An 18,791-nucleotide genomic window follows, 5' to 3' on the forward strand; every position below is an offset into this window, starting at 1 on the left:
ATTACACCCCAAGCACTTACGGATCTGGAAGTTTGAACCTTTTGACTAGGTTCATGTAATTTCCCAGACCCCCCCACCGCCCCTAATAACCACAATTTGATCGCTTTTTGGATGGGTTTATTTTGCTAGATTCCACATATAAGTGAAACCATGCAGTATTTGTCTTCTGAAGTTCTATAGTTTGATTTCACTTTTTCAGTATAATGATATTTAGGGTTTCTTCTCCTCCTCTTCTGTCCATTTTACCTCCCTCTCCTTCTTCTGATTCAAAACTCTAAAGTTTAAGTTCAAAGAACACAATTTGTTAGCTTATCAGGGAGAAAAAAAATCCCACTATCAGGGAGAAACTATAACATAAAGATTGCTTTTTTAATTTTTATTTTTTTTAAAGATTTTATTCATTTATTTGACAGAGATCATAAGTAGGCAGAGAGGCAGGTAGAGAGAGAGGGGAGGAAGCAGGCTCCCTGCTAAGCAGAGAGCCTGATGCGGGGCTTGATCCCAGGATCCCATGATCCCTGAGATCATGACCTGAGCCGAAGGCAGAGGCCTCAACCCACTGAGCCACCCAGACACCCCAAAGCTTGATTTTTTTAAAATCAAGTTCTTGAATCCATATCAAAAATACATTAAGTCAACTGGCATTGTTACTTCAGTTTACCCTTCTTTAAAGTGAGCCCACCTTTTGTATTTCAGTAATGATTCTAATTTTCCCCTCTCTAAGCAAGAACAAATGAGAGAAGATATGTAAAATAAAAACATTAATATATTCATTGATCTTTCAGTGGACAGATCAGAATCACTAAACCAAGGGAAGTTTGGAGTATAACTTGATTTCATGTATCCGGGAAAGCCCACCTTTAATAAATATAAGTTTAAAAGAGTTATAAATTTATATAACTGTATAGTAAACTTGCTGTCCATATGTATTCAAATATATTCAAAACATACACCTTTTTAAAACTCAAGTAAAAATTATTTCCTTGATATAATGAAATTGGTGTGTGTTTAAATGCAATATGAAACACCTGTTATGTGGTATTAAAAATCAAAGAAAGATGGCATACTGTGATTCCCTTTTATCTTTGAAAAAATTAAGTTGTTATACTGTTTCTAAGATATTAATGATTGGTGTATATTTTACCCAGGTGAATATTATCTCTCCTAAAATAAATGTTTTGTTTTATTTTTAGGAAATGGAAATTCTGAAACTAAAGGCCATCCTGAAATTATAGGTAAATCCATTTTTATAAGAGAAAATTTATGTTACAGAAATGAAAACAAGGATAAAGCTTTATAGTTTTATGATATATGTATATCATTGATATGGTACACATTTTTCTCAAAAATTATCCTCTGCTGTGGTAAATTTCTGTTTTTTTTTCCCATGGGACTTTTTACATGTAGCTTGAGGTAAAAATTTTATTGAATTCTTGGAATATTTGCAACAGAATTGAAGCAAAACAAAGCAACTGTTGTCTTCTTATATATATTTTTAAAGATTTGTTTATTTTAGTGAGACAGTGTGTATGAGAGAGAGAGTGAACTTGGGGAGGGGCACAGGGAGAGGGAGAGAGAGAATCTTAAGCAAATTCCCTGGTGAGCCACCCAGGTACTCCTCTTCTCATATTTTATCATAGCTATTAATTGCACATATTATGACCACGTGTTAGCAATTACTCAGCTTTCTCATTAGTGTAGGCAGAGAGGTCTTTTTAGCGTCAGCTCAGTGCTCTCTCAGTCAGTGTTAGTAACTGTTCCCTACGTTATGTAAGGACTTCGTGAATCGGAGTTGAAGAAGCAGCTTTCCTTCTCTGACCCACTCATTTTGCCTATTCTAAATGCAAAAAACCACAGCACCCTGAGTCTCACCATTCACTTGTACCAACAGACACCTCTAGTTGGTGCCTGCAAAATTTCTCTGTAGTTCATCCCGAGCCTTCACAATAACCTAGATATAGAAAGGAAATAAGATGGTGTGCTTTGAGGATTTCTACTGTCCTTTTTGAACAGAGGACAGGTTTTTGGATACCTGGTGGCTCAGTGGGTTAAGCATCCAACTCTTGATTTTGGCTCAAGTCACAATCTCAGGGTGGTCAGATCAAGACCATGTCTGTGGAGCCTGTTTAAGATTCTCTCTCTGGGGGCGCCTGGGTGGCTCAGTGGTTTAAGCCTCTGCCTTCGGCTCAGGTCATGATCTCAGGGTCCTGGGATCGAGCCCCACGTTGGGCTCTCTGCTCAGCAGGGAGCCTGCTTCCCCCTTCTCTCTCTCTGCCTGCCTCTCTGCCTACTTGTGATCTCTCTCTATCAAATAAACAATCTATAAAAAATCATTTAAAAAAAAAAAAGATTCTCTCTCTGCCCCTCCCCCACTTGTGCTCACCCATGCATGCACATGCAATTGCTCTCTCTCTCATAAATCAATAAATCAATCAATATAGGACAGGTTTTAAGATAGAAAATTATGATCAAATTTTAAATAATCTTAATTATTTGATTTTTCTTATGAACACAACCATAAACATTGGAACTTTTTGTTTTGTTTTAGAAGAGACACAATTTTTGACTGCTAATATGGATGAAGGTAAGTTAAAATTATTATTTTTTACTAGTGCTTCCCTGGTTTACATCTGCATTTTAATGTTGTGTGTGTATGTATGTGTATATGTAATTAATTCAAGCAACAATTACCTTTGCTATCAATGTAAATAGAAAAAAATAACATTACTCTTCTCCTTATCACTTTTAAGAAAAACAAACATAAACACTCCACATCACTTGGCATCAGAGAAATACAAATCAAAACCACAATGAGATACCACCTCACCTCACAATGAGATAACAGCCATAGTCAGAATGGCTAAAATTAACAGGTCAGGAAATGACAGATGCTGGCGAGGATGCGGAGAAAGGGGAACCCTCCTATACTGTTGGTGGGAATGCAAGCTGGTGCAACCACTCTGGAAAACAGCATGGAGGGTCCTCAAAAAGTTGAAAATAGAGCTACCCTATGACCCAGCAATTGCACTGCTGGGTATTTACCCTAAAGATACAAACGTAGTGATCTGAAGGGGCACATGTACCCGAATGTTTATAGCAGCAATGTCCACAATAGCCAAACTATGGAAAGAACCTAGATGTCCATCAACAGACGAATGGATGAAGAAGGTGTGGTATATATATACAATGGAATACTATGCAGCCATCAAAAGAAATGAAATCTTGTTATTTGCGACAACGTGGATGGAACTGGAGGGTATTATGCTTAACGAAATAAATCAATCAGAGAAAGACAACTATCATATGATCTCCCTGATATGAGGAAGTGGAGATGCAACATGGGGGGGGGGTTGGAGGGTAGGAAAAGAATAAATGAAACAAGATGGGATTGGGAGGGAGACAAACCATGAGAGACTCTCAATCTCACAAAACAAACTGAGGGTTGCTGGGGGGAGGGGGGTCAGGAGAGGGTAGTGGGGTTATGGACATTGGGGAGGGTATGTGCTGTGGTTAGTGCTATGAAGTGTGTAAACCTCGCAGTTCACAGACCTGTATCCCTGGGGCTAATAATACATTATATGTTTATTAAAAATTTTTTTAAAAATATAAAAATGAGTTAATTCGCAAGGCTAATTTTGAAGTGAAAACAACATTTTAGACCTACATAATTTTTTGTATTTGCTATGAGTTTGTGATATCAGTTTTGTCAAAAACAGATTTCAAGCATGAAACGTTTAAACCTTCAGTTAGCCTCTTTCTGCCCCACCCATGTACCTTTAGGCAGAACTTCAAAGAATCGAGCCAATTTTCATATTAAGCTAGAATTGTTTTTATTATGTTATGTTAGTCACCATACAGTACATCATTAATTTTTGATATAGTGTTCCATGATTCATTGTTTACGTATAACACCCAGTGTTCCATGCAATACTTGCCCTCCTTAATACCCATCACCAGGCCAACCCATCGCCCACCCCCTTCCCCTCTAAAACCCTCAGTTTGTTTCTCGGGAGTCCACAGTCTCTCATGGTTCATATTCCCCTCCGATTTCTCTCTCCCCTTCATGTTTCCCTACCTTCTCCTAATGTCTTCCATTATGTTCCACAAACAAATGAAACTATATGATAATTGCCTTTCTCCGCTTGACTTATTTCACGTCTTATAATCTCCTCCAGTTCCATCCTTGTTGATAAGCCAGAATTTTTAAACAAGGTCAATAGTACCAATTAATACCTAAAATAATTTATTAATCAATCCAGCCTGTTTTGTTTTAGCAGTGACTTTGCTGTTTCGGTGCCAAAAATAATCAAGAAGTAATGGGTTCAAAATCATAATGATACAATCTCTTCCTTTCTTGAAGAAAGAAAACGGATCAAGTCATTTCTCCCTAAAGTGTCCTGTGGAGTTAAAAACAGTGTGCCCATTCGAAGGAAACGAGTTGTAGGAGGAAAGCCAGCACGCATGGTAAACCGGTTACTTCCTAGGAGTAGCCCAAGTTTGAAAAACAAAAAAAAGGTGGGGGAGATATGTAATGATAAGAGACCGGGACTTTTGCAATGGACATATCTTAGAGCCGCCTGTCTATCACCACCTGGTAGAATGGCAGTAACCACAGTGTCTCACTAATGTCTCTTATAGGGTGACTTCCCGTGGCAGGTGGCAATTAAGGAAGATAAGAAAATCAAATGTGGAGGAATTTATATTGGAGGGTGTTGGGTTTTAACTGCTGCACACTGTCTCAGGTAAAAATGTCTCCAAAAAGATTTTGGATTCCCTGAAATAATGGAAGTGTGTAATAGAGATCGTGGCAGATGCTAGATAAAAAACATGTGACAAATTCCACTCTCTTGACAGCTAGATCCCCTCCAGTATTCATGACTGGAACCCCAGAGGCCATGCCCCTAGAACCTACTATGGTCTTCCCTCCCAGATAAAATTATGATCCCAGATGGCAAGATCAGATCAAAACCAGAGGTACCAAGATATGTCACGTGACTCATTTGCAGGATGGGAAAGCAAATAGATACTCTGTACATTTTGTAGAGTTAGGACCAAATTGCTGAGAAGAGTTTATGACTGAAAAGTTGGTAAAGAGATGATGCTAACTGGGCATTTTCTCTGGTCTCGCTTCAACAAGGATTTTGTTTAAAGAGCCACATGCATTTAAAGTCTTCAAATGCACAAATCTTTTTGGCCCCTTCCACAAACCCTTACATGTATTTGATATGCATTCCAGACAGTAAAGGAACTGCTCTAAACTCTGAGCTAATTGTTTCATCTGCTGCTCTAGCACTGGCTTGCTCATTTTCTGCTTGTGTGCATCCCTGATGTTTCTTCTTCTTCCCATAAGGAGGAATCCTATGGGATTACAACTCCACTTATGTCCTTATTTAAACTTTATTACCTCTTTAAAGACTCTCCCCAAATCTAGTCATATTGGGGGTTAGGTTTTCAACATATGAATTTTGGGGGAACACAATTCAGTCCATACCAGTGGCTAAAAGGCAACACACAAAAGGTGTTGATAACAAGTTAAGGTCAGCAGGAGGACAGAGTTTGGGATTCCAGTCTCAGTTCTGATCTCTCGAATGAATGAAACGTCATCTGTTGAGCGCCTCTTCCAGACCAGATAATGCGTGTGACACTTTCCCATATGTTATTCTGTTTTAATATTCTTAACATCCCTAAGAGGTAAATGTCTGTCTTCCTATTTTGTGGATTAGCAGAAGGAGACTGAGAAGTTATATAACTTGGCTAAAGTTACACTTCTAGTCAGCCGCAGAAACATAGTTGTCAGCACCATCTGTCACTGTACAATGCTTTTGCAATATCACTGACTATTCTCTATGCTGTATGTGATGGTATTAGGAAGTGGGGTCTTCAGGAAGTGCTTAGGTCATGAGGATGGAGGCCTCATAATGGGGATTAGTATTTTATCAAAGAAACCCCAGAAATTCCACCCATCCTCCATCATGTGAGGACACAGATGTATATTACTTTATAGCTAGAAGATTGTACTTCCTAATCCTTTTCACTTATTTTGCCCTATTTTTCATCTTCTTTCTCCATTTATCTATCGATAGATGCTTAGGTTCTTTCCATATCTTGGTTGTTATAGATAGTGCTGCAGTGAACATAGGAGGCATATATGCCTTTAAATTGGTTTTCATTTTCTTTGGCTAAATACTCAAAAGCAGAATTGCTGGATCACATCGTAGTTCTATTTTTAACTTTTTGAGGAACTTCTGTACTGTTTTCCTTAGTGGCTGTACCAATTTACGTTCCCACCAACAGGGCACAAGTGTTCCCTTTTCTTGAAATCCTGGCCAACACTTGTTATTTCTTGTCTTTTTGATACTAGCCATTCTGATGGTTTTGATTTGCATTTCCCTGATGACTAAAGATGTTGAGCATCTTTTCATGTGTCTGTTGACCATCTGTATGTCTCTGTATATCGCTGGGAAAATGTCTGTTCAAGCGCTCTGCCCATTTTTTAGTTTTTTTTTTTTTTTAAGTCATATAAGTTCTATGTGTATATTAGATAGTAACTCCTTGTCAGATTTAGGATTTGCAAATTTCTTCTTCCATTCAATAAGTTCTCTCTTTGTTTTGTTGACAGTTTCCTTCATCATACAAAAGGTTTTTAGTTTAATATAATCCAGTGTTTATTTTAGCTTGTATATTCTTAGCTCCTTTGTCATAGGTTAATTGACCATATATGTGTGTGAGATTTTCTCTGGGTTCTCTACACTATTCCATCAATTTATGTGTATGTTTTCAGGCCAGTACCACAATGTGTTGATTATTATAGCTTCGTAGTATAGTTCAAAATCAGGGAATTTGATACTTCCAGCTTTGTTCTTCTTTCTCAACATTGCTGCAACTTTTGGTGGTCTTTTGTGGTTCCATACAAAGTTCAGGATTCTTTGTTCTAGGTCCATGAAAAATACCATTGGTTTTTTTAATTTAAAAAATCACATTAAATGTGTAGATTGCTTTGGGTAGTCTAGACATTTAAAAAATATTGGTCCTTCCAATCCACATGGTATTTCTTTCCATTTATTTGTGTCACTTCCAATTTCTTTCATCAATGTCCTATAGTCTTTCACTTAAATTTATTCCTAGGTATTTTACCCTTTTTGATGCAATTTTAGATAGAATTATTTTTATTCTGATAGTTCATTATTAATGTATAGAAACAATTAATATCTGCATGTTAATTTTGTACCCTGCAATTTTACCAAATTCATTTATCAGTTCTAATAGTTTTCTGGTGGCATCTTCAGAGTTTTCTATATGTATTATCATGCCATCAACAAATAGTGGTAGTTTTATTTATTCCTTATCATTTTGGATGTCTTTTATTTCTTCTCTCTCTCTCTTTTTTTTTTTTTTTTTGTCTGATTGCTACAGCTAGAACATCCAATACTGTGTGAAATAAAAGCAGCAAGGTGGGCATCCTTGTCTTGTTTCTGAACTTAGGGGAAGAGCTTTCACCGTTGTGTATGTTAACTACGGATTTGTCATCTGTAGCCTTTATTCCACTGAGGTACATTTCTTCTGCATCCCCTTTGATGAGAGTTTTTATCATAAGTGGGTGTTGAATTTTCTTTCCTGCATCTATTGAGCTAATCATATGATTTTTATCCTTTGTTTTATTAATATAGTATATCACATTGATTGATTTGTAGATGTTAAGCCATCCTTGCATCCCTGGAATAAATCCCACTTGATCATAGTGAAGATCCTTTTAATGTACTGTTGAATTCAGTTTGCTAATATTTTGTTGATGGTCTTTGCATCTATGCTTATCAGAGATATTGGTGGGTAATTTTCTTTTCCTGTAGTGTCTTTGTCTGGCTTTGGTATCAAGGTAGTGCTGGCCTCATAGAATGAATCTGGATGTATTCTTTCCTCTGCAATTTTTTGGAACAATTTAAGAAGGATAGGTGCTAACTCTTCTTTAAATATTTGGCAGAATTCACCTATGAAGCTGTCTAGTCTTGAACTTCTGTGTATTGTAAGTTTTAAGTTAATTTCATTACTTATAATCATTTGTTCAGATTTTTTATTTCTTTGTGATTCAGTTTTGGAAGTTTTGTGTTTCTAGAAATTTATCTATTTCTTTTAGGTTTTATAGGTGTATAGTTGTTCATTAGTAATCTCTTATAACCACTTCTAATTGAGTGGTGCGAGTTTAATTTCTCCTTCTTTGTTTTTGATTTTATTTATTTACACTCTCTTTTTCTTGATGGGCCTGGCTAGTGGTTTATCAAATTTTTTATCTTTTAAAAAATCTGCTTTTAGTTCTATTGTTTTTTTCCTATTTTTGGTCTCTATTTCATTTATTTCTGTTCTAATCTTTGTTATTTCCTTCCTTCTACTAATATTCGGCTCTGTTCTTTTTGTAGTGCTTTTAGGTATAAAGTTAGATGGTTTATTTGAGATTTCTCTTGTTTCTTTAGGTAGACCTATATTACTAAGACCTTTTCTCTTAGAACAGTTTTTGGTGCATCCCTTGGATTTTGGAATGTTGTATTTCCATTTTCTTTTTTTTTTAATTTATTTTCAGCATAACAGTATTCATTATTTTTGCACCACACCCAGTGCTCCATGCAATCCGTGCACGGATTGTATTTCCATTTTCATTTGTGTCAAGGCATTTGGATTTTTTTTCTCCTTGGTTTTTCATTGACCCATTTGCTGTTTAGTAACATGCTATTTAATCTCCATGTGTTTGTGTTTTTTTCCAGTTTTCTTCTTTTCACTGATTCCTAGTCTCATACTTACATGGTCAGAAGAAATGCTTGATATGATTTCTATCTTCTTGAATATATTAAGACTTGTTTTGTGGCCTAACATATAATGCACTGTGGAGAACATCCCTGTGTGCTAAAAAGAATGTGTATTCTGGAGTTTGGGAATAAAATGTTCTGTATATATATATTAAGTCCATCTGGTCTAATATATCACTTAAGGCCCATGTTTTCTTATTGATTTTCTGTCTGGTTGCTCTATCCATCGATGTAAATGGTGTATTAAAGTCCCCTACTATTATTGTATTACCGTATCTTTCTTTATGTATGTTAATACTTGCTTTATATAATTAGGTGATCCTACGTTGAGTTCATAATCTTTATGAATGTTACAGCCTCTTCTTAGATTTACCCTTTATCATTATGTAATGCTCTTCTTTTATCTTTTGTTACAGTCTTTGTTTTAAAACCTATTATGTCTGTTTGAGTATTGCTACACCAGCTTCCTTTCTGTTTCCATTTGCATGGAACATCTTTTTCCATCCCCTCATTTTCAGTGTGTGTCTTTAGATCTGAAATGAGTCTCTCATAGGCAGCATATAGCTGAGTCCTGTTTTTGACCCATTCAACCACTCTATGTCTTTCAATTGGTGCATTTAATTCATTTACATGTAATTATTGATAGGTATGTACTTATTGCCATTTTGTTCATTGTTTATTGGTTGTTTCTATGGTTCTTCTCTTTTCCTTTCTTGTTCTCTGCATCTCTTCCATTGTGGCTTGATGATTTTCTTTAGTTTTGTGTTTAAGTTCTTTTGTCTTTATCTTTATTTTTTGTATATCTATTTTATGCTTTTGGTTTGTGCTCACCATGATGCTCATATATATTAACTACATATGTAGCAACCCTCTCTCTTCCCATACACACACACACACACACACACACACACATATATAGCTGATAGTCACTTAATATGAACACATTCTAAAAGCACTACATTTTTTACACCCTCCCTCATATTTTAAGTTTTTAATTTCTTAAATAAAAAATGTATCTTTTTATTATGTGTATCCCTTAACTGCTTATTTTAGTTATAGTTGATTTTACTATTTTTATCTTTTAACCTTCATATTAACTTTGCAAGTAGCCAATTTACTTTACTGCCTTTACTCTATGTTTACTTTTCTCAGTAAGATTTTTTTCTTTCATGTATTTCCTTATTTCTAGTTATGGCTTTCCCTCTAACATTTTTTGTAAGGCCAGTCTAGTGGTGATGAACTTAAGCTTTTGCTTCTCTGGGAAATTTTTTATCTTTTCTTCAATCCTGAATGATAATCTTGCCAAATAGTATATTCTTGGTTATAAGCTTTTCCTTTTCAGCACTTTAAATATATCCTGCTACTCCCTGTTGGCCTGAAAGTCTCTGCTGACTTACGGGGTTTCCCTTGTTTGTAGCTGTTTTTCTCTTTCTGCTTTTAAGATTTTCTCTTTATCTTTAATTTTTGCCATTTTAATTATAATATGCCTTGGTATGGATCTCTTTGGATTCATCTTGTTTTGGGACTCTCTGTGCTTCCTGGACTTGGATGTCTCTTTCCTTCCCCAGGTTAAGAAAGTTTTCAACTATTATTTCTTCAAGTAAGTTTTCTTCCCATCTCTATTTTTCTTGTCTGTGGACACCTAAAATGTGAATGTTAGCATACTTGATGTTGTCCAAGGTCTCTTAAGCTTATGCTTTTTTAAAATTATTTTTCTTTTTTCTGTTCTGCTCCGGTAATTTACACTATTCTGTCTTCCAGATCACCGACCTTTTCTTATGGTTCATCTAATCTGCTATTGATTTCCTATAGAATATTTTTTAGTTCAGTTACTGTATTCTTCAGCTCTGTGATTTCTTTTTGGTTCTTTCTTAACTTTTCAACCCTTTGTTGAAATTTTCTGTGTTCCTCCATTCTCCCAAGTTCAGTGAGCATCTTTATGACCATTACTTTGAACTCTTTACTAGATAAATTACTTACTTCCATTTCATTAAGGGTTTTTTTTTTTTTTTGGTTTTGTTTTTTGTTTTTTTGTTTTTAATCCCTGGGGTTTTGTCTTGTTTCTTCTTTTATTTGGAATATATTCCTCTGTCTGCTGATTTTGTTTGACTTTCTCTATTTCTGCGAATTAGGCAGAAAAGCTACCTTTCCCAGTCTTGAAGGAGTGGTCTTGTGCAGGTTCTTCCCTGTGTTGACTGTGTGTACTGGAGGCTTTGGTTGACTGGTCAAAGCTGTAGCAGGCATGGGCTAGTGGGTCTTAGGGCATGCTGCATTGGGGCCACCCTACAGGAACAGCTGAAGCTAGGGTGGGTATGGGCCTGGGGGTTCCAGGGTGCTCTATGCTGGAACCACCTGGCTGGAGAGCTGGAGCTGGAACTAGCCTGGCTTGGCAAGTTCCAGGGTGCTCTGTACCAGGGCCACCATGGCAGGATACCTGAAGCTGGGGCCGGCAGGCTGGGGCACTCCATATGGGGCTGCCCGATGGGGTGGCTGGAGCTGAAGCAGGTGCAGGCTGGAGGTGTCCTGGAGTACTTTCCACCTGGTCCACTTTGGAGTGATCGTTGTAGATATAGTGGGCACAAACAGGGGGTATCTGGGTGTGCACTGTATTGTGGCAGCCTCAGTGAGATAGCTGGAGATGGGATGGGTGCAGGCAGGGGCTTACCTATAGGGGATGGCTGGAGATGTTAGGGCTAGGAATCTGGGGTGACTGAGGCTATAGGCCACCACGAGTGTCTGGCCCCTAAACCCATCTGTGCTATCAAGATGGGGGGCGGGGCAAACATAGACAATGGCACTCACCAGCATCTTCATGTCATTGAATCAAGTCTGGAATTCCCTTTTTTTTTTTTTTTCTAAGATTTTATTTATTTGACAGACAGAGATCACAAGTAGGCAGAGAGGCAGACAGAGAGAGGAGAAAGTGGGCTCTCCGCTGAGCAGAAAGCCCGATGCAGGGCTCAATCCCAGGACCCTGGGATCATGACCTGAGCCGAAGGCAGAGGCTTTATCCCACGAGCTACCCAGGCGCCCCTGGAATTCCCATTATTACTATGTCTCTATCTCTCTCTGTGGTACCTCTGTTGTTGTTGTGCAGAAGTTGTACAGTTAGCCTCCCGTTCTTCTTCAGGAGGTATTGCTTTGTATGTAGGTGTAGATACAGTGTGTCCATGGGATAAAGTGAGTTCAGGGTGTTCCTACATTGTCATCATGGACCACCACTCTCAGTAGTCTTAATCCATGTTGTTTCTACTTTTTTAATGCATATTCTCATGAATTTTGGTGGAAGTGTCCACTTTGCCCTGAGGGAGGCTGAAGATGTCAGACACTTGTTTTACCAGGCTTGTTTGCTTCTAAAATACCTAAACACCATTTTTAACATGGCCCATGAGGCTCCAAATGATCCATAATTGGCAAATTACCTTTGTCAATTTCATCTTGCCCCACGACTTCAATTCTTGCTGTCTGCTCTACCTGCTGTGGACTTCTTTTAGCTACTCATGTACAATTTGCTCCCTGTTGCACAGAGACCTTCATATATTATTTCTCGTGCCTGAAATGATTTTTCCCAACCTGTTTCTCTAGTTAGTGCTACTCTTTATTCAGATCTTAGCTCAATCTTCAGTTCTTCAGAGAATCTTTCCTAACTCCCGTAAATCAAAGCCTTTTTGATAAGTTCTCAGAACCCCATGTGCTATTCATTCCTCTCACTTTACACAGTAGAATACATATCTTCACTATTATCATTATCCATTTACTACTGCATCTTTCCCTAGATCCTAGACTCCATGAACCAGGGAATATTTCTTATTTTGTTCATTTCTATGTGCCAGTGGAAAGCACAGTAGGTACACATTAAGTATTTGTTAGTAAATTGAATGAATAAATAGGGTTAACCTTTAAACGACATTCATGACCTCTGATCCTAAAAAAAAAAATTAATATGATTCACAGCATTCTTGGAATATTACGTATAAATAAAAAGAATTCTGAACACTTCATTGGTTCCTAGAACAACACTATTTAACTGTTAGGTGATTATCTGAGAAAATGATGGTAAATGCCAATTTGCTGGAAACCATGAGGTAAAAAATAGTATGAAAATTGAGTGAGGCATAGGAGCAAGCAATATTTGGCCCATTAACCATTTCAACTAAAATTTAAAACAGTAAATATATGTCAGGTACAATACTAGATGCAGGCATATATCCACAGATGAATTAGACCCCATCTTCGACTTCCAGTAGCTCAGTCCAACAGGAAGAAAGGCTTGAGAGCAAATAAAATACAATGCAATGTTAACATGAAGTCAGTCTTTTTTTTTTTTTTTTTTAGGATTTTTATTTATTTACTTGACAGAGAGAGAGGTCACAAGTAGACAGAGAGAGAGGGGGAAGCAGGCCCCACACTGAGCAAAGATCCCAATGTAGGGCTCTATCCCAGGACCCTGAGATCAGGACCCAAGCTGGAGGCAGAGGCTTAACCCACTGAGCCATCCAGGTGCCCCAACATGAAGTCAGTCTTAAACGCAGGATAATGACTGCTATGGTCTCCACCCTGAGAACCTCTGGGTTTGGCAGAGTAATAGGAATGTGTGTCCTGATTTCGCCATTTCCTCAGCCACATTTCTGGCTACGTGCTTTCTGGTCTCTGCTTGAACACCTTCAGTGATGATGGTCTCACTCCAGAGGTAGCCAATTCATTCCACTTCTGGGCATCTCTGGTTATTAGTAGGTTCTTTATGTCCCTTGAGCATTTAAGTGGATTATCATCTCTTCATTTACCCACTGACTTTAATTCTACCCCATAAATGTAATCACACTTCTTCATTATGCAAGAATTTTTTTAAAAATCTGGAAAAAGGAAGAAAGTCCTTTAAAAGGGAAGATATAAAGATAAAGCATCAGATGTTCATGTTTATATTTGGTATTTTTCCTCAGTATATCGTCTCTCCCTTTTCCTTTCTGTTACAGCATCAGTAAACTATACCGTTACCAAATATGGTCATCATTTCTAGACTCGTTAAACCCGGAAGAGGATATAATGATTCACTTCGCAAATCAAATTATTATTCATGAAAAGTACAACGGAACCACCTATGAAAATGACATAGCTTTGATTGAATTGAAAAAACACTTAAACCGAAAAGATTGTGAGCTGCCTCTTTCTGTCCCTGCCTGTGTACCCTGGTCTCCATATCTATTCAGACCTAACGAGAAATGCATTGTTTCTGGCTGGGGTCGAGAAAAAGGTACATGTTTTAAAAGTTGTTCTTCAGACTCCAGGGGTTGAAATTAATGGGGATAGAAATGGATAAGGGCTAATTACCTAGTACTCAGGGAGAAACATAGAATCAAATCTAGAAAAATGAGCATTCAGCCAGGGCTAGCTTCCTAGGTATTATACCTGTATAATTGCCCAGCATCCCAGGCTCCAAAGTGCCCCTTGCTTAGTGGACCGCCCTGATGTCATCATCAATGTCATCATCATGAAATTTTTTTTTTAAGATTTTGTTTATTTATTTGACAGACGGAGATCACAAGTAGGCAGAGAAGCAGGCAGAGTAAGAGGAGGAAGCAGGCTCCCCGCTGAGCAGAGAGCCCCATGCGGGGCTCGATACCAGAACTCTGGGATCATGACCCGAGCCGAAGGCAGAGGCTTAACCCACTGAGCCACCCAGGCGCCCCCATCATGAAATTCTTAATAATTTTTGCAGCAGCCTCCACCTCACATTTTTATTTTTCACTGGGCCCTGAAAATTAGGTAGCTGATCCTGATCCAGAGTTTCAAAGGACACCTACACACTCTGTGATCTTGAAGCATATATTGAGGGGTAACCCTTTTCAGAAAAAAAAAAAAAGGCAGAGTGATGGGGACATATATAGCGTGGACTTTATGGGTTTGTTAGAGAGACAAGGATGGAAGAAAAAATGGTTTTCAAAGGAATAGTCAAAGTATAGGTGAGTCAGTAATCCCCCAACCCTCTGTTCTCTCCTCCACTCACCCATTTCCTTGCCTCACACTCCCCATCACATTCCACAAAGAGGAAGAAAACATAAGGAATTATTTCTTGAGCTTCTAAGAAGACTTGAGGTGAACATTTGTATGAATAAGCTACGTAGACACTTAGGGACAAATTATTAGAAAAACTGGCTAAATAAGAAGTTGGATTAGAATTAAATTAGCCAATGCCTTTCCCTTTATCTTGAAGAGTTAGCTTTGAAATTTAGCTTCCTTTTGACTTTCTACATTCTTTTTGTAAATAACTTCACTACATTGGTCTTATAGACTCCAACACATTATTTAAAATTGCCACATGGAAAAGTATAAAATATGTGTCTAAATTAACCTGGACTTGTAGACTGTTTGAATACCCAAGACTAAATTTTATTAGTAATTAGTTTATCCAGAAGGCATTATGTCCTTACATTTGTTCCTTAAAAAAAACAAAAAACTTTTATTATGTACATTTACAAGTATACAGAAGAGTAGAGATAAAGTATAATAAACCTACTTATTCATCACCCAGTTTCCAGTTATCAACACTCTACCATTTTTGTTTTATCTCTCTGAATCAATCACAAGCTCAATAGGATAATTAGGGAGGGTTATTTAAAAAGGTTTTAATTACAGGGATGTGGATAGGAGGTTGGGGAACCACAAGGGCTATGCAGCAACCGGGACCAACAGTTCCAGAACTGCCTGTCTTAGATTGGAAGATGTAAGAGGAAGAATTTACCAAGAGAAAGAGCCGAAGGTAGAGCAGGCTGCCTTAAGAGAAGCGGGGACTTTGGATGGAAGGTTACAGCCAACCCCAATCCCATTATCCTCTCTCCTTACCCTCCCTTCTTCTGTTGAGGTTTTATATTGAAAACCAGTGGCTAAGAGATAGATCCTATTGGGGCAGTCCCTCAGATCAGGCTCTTTGGGCAGAGGCCATGGCATTGATGGGTGGAGAATGGATCTGAAGGACAATTGAACATATCCCTGCTACCCCACACATTTTTTCCCCCAGAGCATATTAAATCAAACCCAGATATAATGTGATTTCATCCATGATAATTCCAGTAGATACCTTTACCAGGTAAGGACTTAAAAAAACAAAAGCAAAAACACAACACCATTCATTCACAACAAAATGAAAGTGATCCCATAATACCATCCCATGTTTAATATTCTTCAATTATTTACAAAATACTTTTATAATCAAGGTTATTTCCATTGGGATCCAAAGTCTGCACATTGCATTTGGTGCCTGTTTTTCTTAAGTCTCTTTTAATCTAGAACAGTTAGCCCTTCATTTTATTTAAAATGTATTTATTAAAGAAACTGGTTCATTATTTTGGAATTTTCACATCTTGAATTTGTCTGATTGTATCCTTGATGTGGCATTTCACACATTCTTCTATTCCATGTATTTCCTATAGACTGGTAGATACGTTCTTATGCATTGTTTTACTCATTAATCAAATATAGTTTAACACATTTTTTTGAGCCCTACACAATAGTCATGCTAATGTTCTAGGATTTCACTGATGAAATGTATGGACCAGGTCAACAAGGAGTATAGAAGCTATAAGACTTAGAAACAAAGGCCAGTTCTCAAGGTACTTATAGCACAGAGGAGCCATCAGACGTGAATGCCACCATCAGACAGCAGAATGTGACAGGTGCCTAAAGAAATGTACAAAACTTTGGGGTGCCTGGGTGGCTCAGTTGGTTAAGCGTCCAACTCTTGATTTGGGCTTAGGTCATGATCTTGGGGTTGTGGGATCAGGCCCCACATCAGGCTCCATTCTGAGCATGGAACCTGCTTGAGAGTCTCTCCTTCTCCCTCTGCCCCTTCCCACTCACACTCTCCCTTTAAAAAAGAAAAAAAAGTATACAAAACAAGAGTTCAGGAGAGGGAGTAATATCCCAAGCCATTAAAAATTGTTCACATGGTATAGGAGCTCCCAGTTTTTAAAGACTTCAACTGAGTTAGAAGAAATAATAAATTACTGGGGTGCCTGCGTGGCTCAGTGGGTTAAGCCTCCGCCTTCAGCTCAGGTCATGATCTCAGGGACCTGGGATAGAGCCCCACATTGGGCTCTCTGCTCAGCAGGGAGCCTGCCTCCCCCTCTCTCTGTCTGCCTCTCTGCCTACTTGCGATCTCTCTCTCTCTCTGTCAAATAAATAAATAACAAAAAACAAAAAATAATAATAAATTACTAATGTCTTTAAAAAAAACTCTTAATCTAAAAAGGATAGCATCTTAAAACTAACTTGAAGTAAGACTTGGAGGAAAAAATAAACTCTTTTCTAATTTGCACTATACTTGGGTAAATTTTTGTGTCCCCCTGCTTCTCAGAAGAGAAGAATATTAGTTTTACAGTTTACTATATCCCCCCTACACTGCTAGGGTCTGTGGAGGTGTCCTCTCAAGACAGTCAGAAGCCTCTCTCCGCTGATAGTTTCTACAGTAAGTGAGGGGGTAAGTCATTTGGCATAAATTGTTTAGTGTATAATTGGATTATGGAGTTCATGGATTAATTAATTACATAAATATTTATTAAGCAACTACTTTGTGCTAGCATGAGGTTGCCTGTCAATCAGGTCCAGTGCTTGCCCTCCTAGAGTGTAAAAATTGCCAAAAGCTTGGGGAAAAGGAGGAGGGGAAGATGGGGCAAAGACTTGCTCCTTACACCCAAGACATCTCACCCCTGTTCTTAAGTTTCTCTCATCTTCCTGGGCTGCCGATCAGCAACAGTATCTGCCCCTTTTCTCTCCTTACATGAAAAAGTTCAAGCCCTACATCTCCAACTCAGATGAAAAGGAAATCCTAAATCCTCTTTCAAATCACTCAGGAGACGAACTTCAGACACACAAAAACATATACTCTGATAACGGCATATGTATTTTCTTCATTTAACTTCTTATATTAAAAGGTCGTTTTCACTCTAACAAGCACTTTCAAAGAAATCAGGGATGTAAGATGATAGGAGCTATTCATGTGAGAAAAGCCCAATCACTGACTTCCCCACACCTCCCCACCCCCCCCACCCCCACCACCTTCCTCCTACCCCTCCCACCTCCCCCCCCCCACCCTCCCACCCCCACTGGCCTCAGCAATTGGAGGGGAGGGAGTTTCTCTTGTTCATCTCAGAGCAGCCAGGTCTCTGGAAAAGGAGAACGACTTCAGGCATGTGTTCAGGACGGCCCTTTAACTATTTTTTTTAAAGATTATTTATTTATTTATTTGACAGAGAGACAGTGAGAGAGGGGACACAAGCAGGGGGAGTGGAAGAGGGAGAAGCAGGGAGCAAGGGGCCGTGGAGCAGGGAGCCCCAGGTGGTGCTCAACCTCAGAACCCTGGGATCATGACCTGAGCTGAAGGCAGATGCTTAACCACTGAGCCACCCAGGCGCCAGCCCTTTAGCTGGTTTTAAAAGACGATTGGAGATACTGGACATAGGAGTGGTGTGTGATTAAATGTGTTAATAAACTCTCCTCAAAAGCTGATATATGTGTTAAGGAGTATATATCATCTTCTCTCTGCCTTGTGGCTTACTAAGTGATGAGAGCATTTATTTAGATTTCTCATTTGCGACTTTTCAATGTCTGTTCTCTCCCTTTGCTTAGATAACCAAAAAGTCAATTTACTAAAGTGGGGTGAAGTTAGCCTAATCAACAACTGCTCCAGGTTTTATCCGGGTCGCTATTATGAAAAAGAAATGATCTGTGCAGGTAAGCACGGAGTGGTTTACCTAAGATCTGTGTCCATATCCCCTACCAGAACCTCTCACCTCCTCACCAAATCCACCCCTCGCCGTGGGCCCTTTCATCGGATCTCCTGGCTGGTGCTTTCCTTGCCCTTAGCTCAATCCCTCATGCTAATACGAAGAGGAAAACAAATCTTCCTTGTGCCACCATATAGTAAGGTGACTAAAAGCACAGACTCTGGAACCAGGCTGCCTGGGTTTGTATCCCAGTTTTTATCAATTATGACTCACGGGG

At 38.4% G+C, this 18,791-nt stretch overlaps 1 protein-coding gene across 3 annotated transcripts in view; it reads left to right on the top strand.

Annotated features, from left to right (window-relative positions):
• The window catches only part of CFI (complement factor I), a 56,502-nt gene that overhangs the window by 35,613 nt on the left and 2,098 nt on the right, over positions 1 to 18,791 (top strand). For all 3 annotated transcript variants that reach the window (XM_044224267.1, XM_044224268.1, XM_044224269.1), the window contains 6 exons: positions 1,194 to 1,235; positions 2,549 to 2,584; positions 4,361 to 4,464; positions 4,639 to 4,742; positions 13,769 to 14,046; positions 18,417 to 18,521. In XM_044224267.1, coding sequence (XP_044080202.1) covers positions 1,194 to 1,235; positions 2,549 to 2,584; positions 4,361 to 4,464; positions 4,639 to 4,742; positions 13,769 to 14,046; positions 18,417 to 18,521 — 669 coding nt within the window. The remainder of the gene's footprint in view (positions 1 to 1,193; positions 1,236 to 2,548; positions 2,585 to 4,360; positions 4,465 to 4,638; positions 4,743 to 13,768; positions 14,047 to 18,416; positions 18,522 to 18,791) is intronic.

This window comes from Neovison vison, chromosome 11, assembly GCF_020171115.1.
Source record: "Neovison vison isolate M4711 chromosome 11, ASM_NN_V1, whole genome shotgun sequence".
NCBI classification, from domain to species: domain Eukaryota; kingdom Metazoa; phylum Chordata; class Mammalia; order Carnivora; family Mustelidae; genus Neogale; species Neogale vison.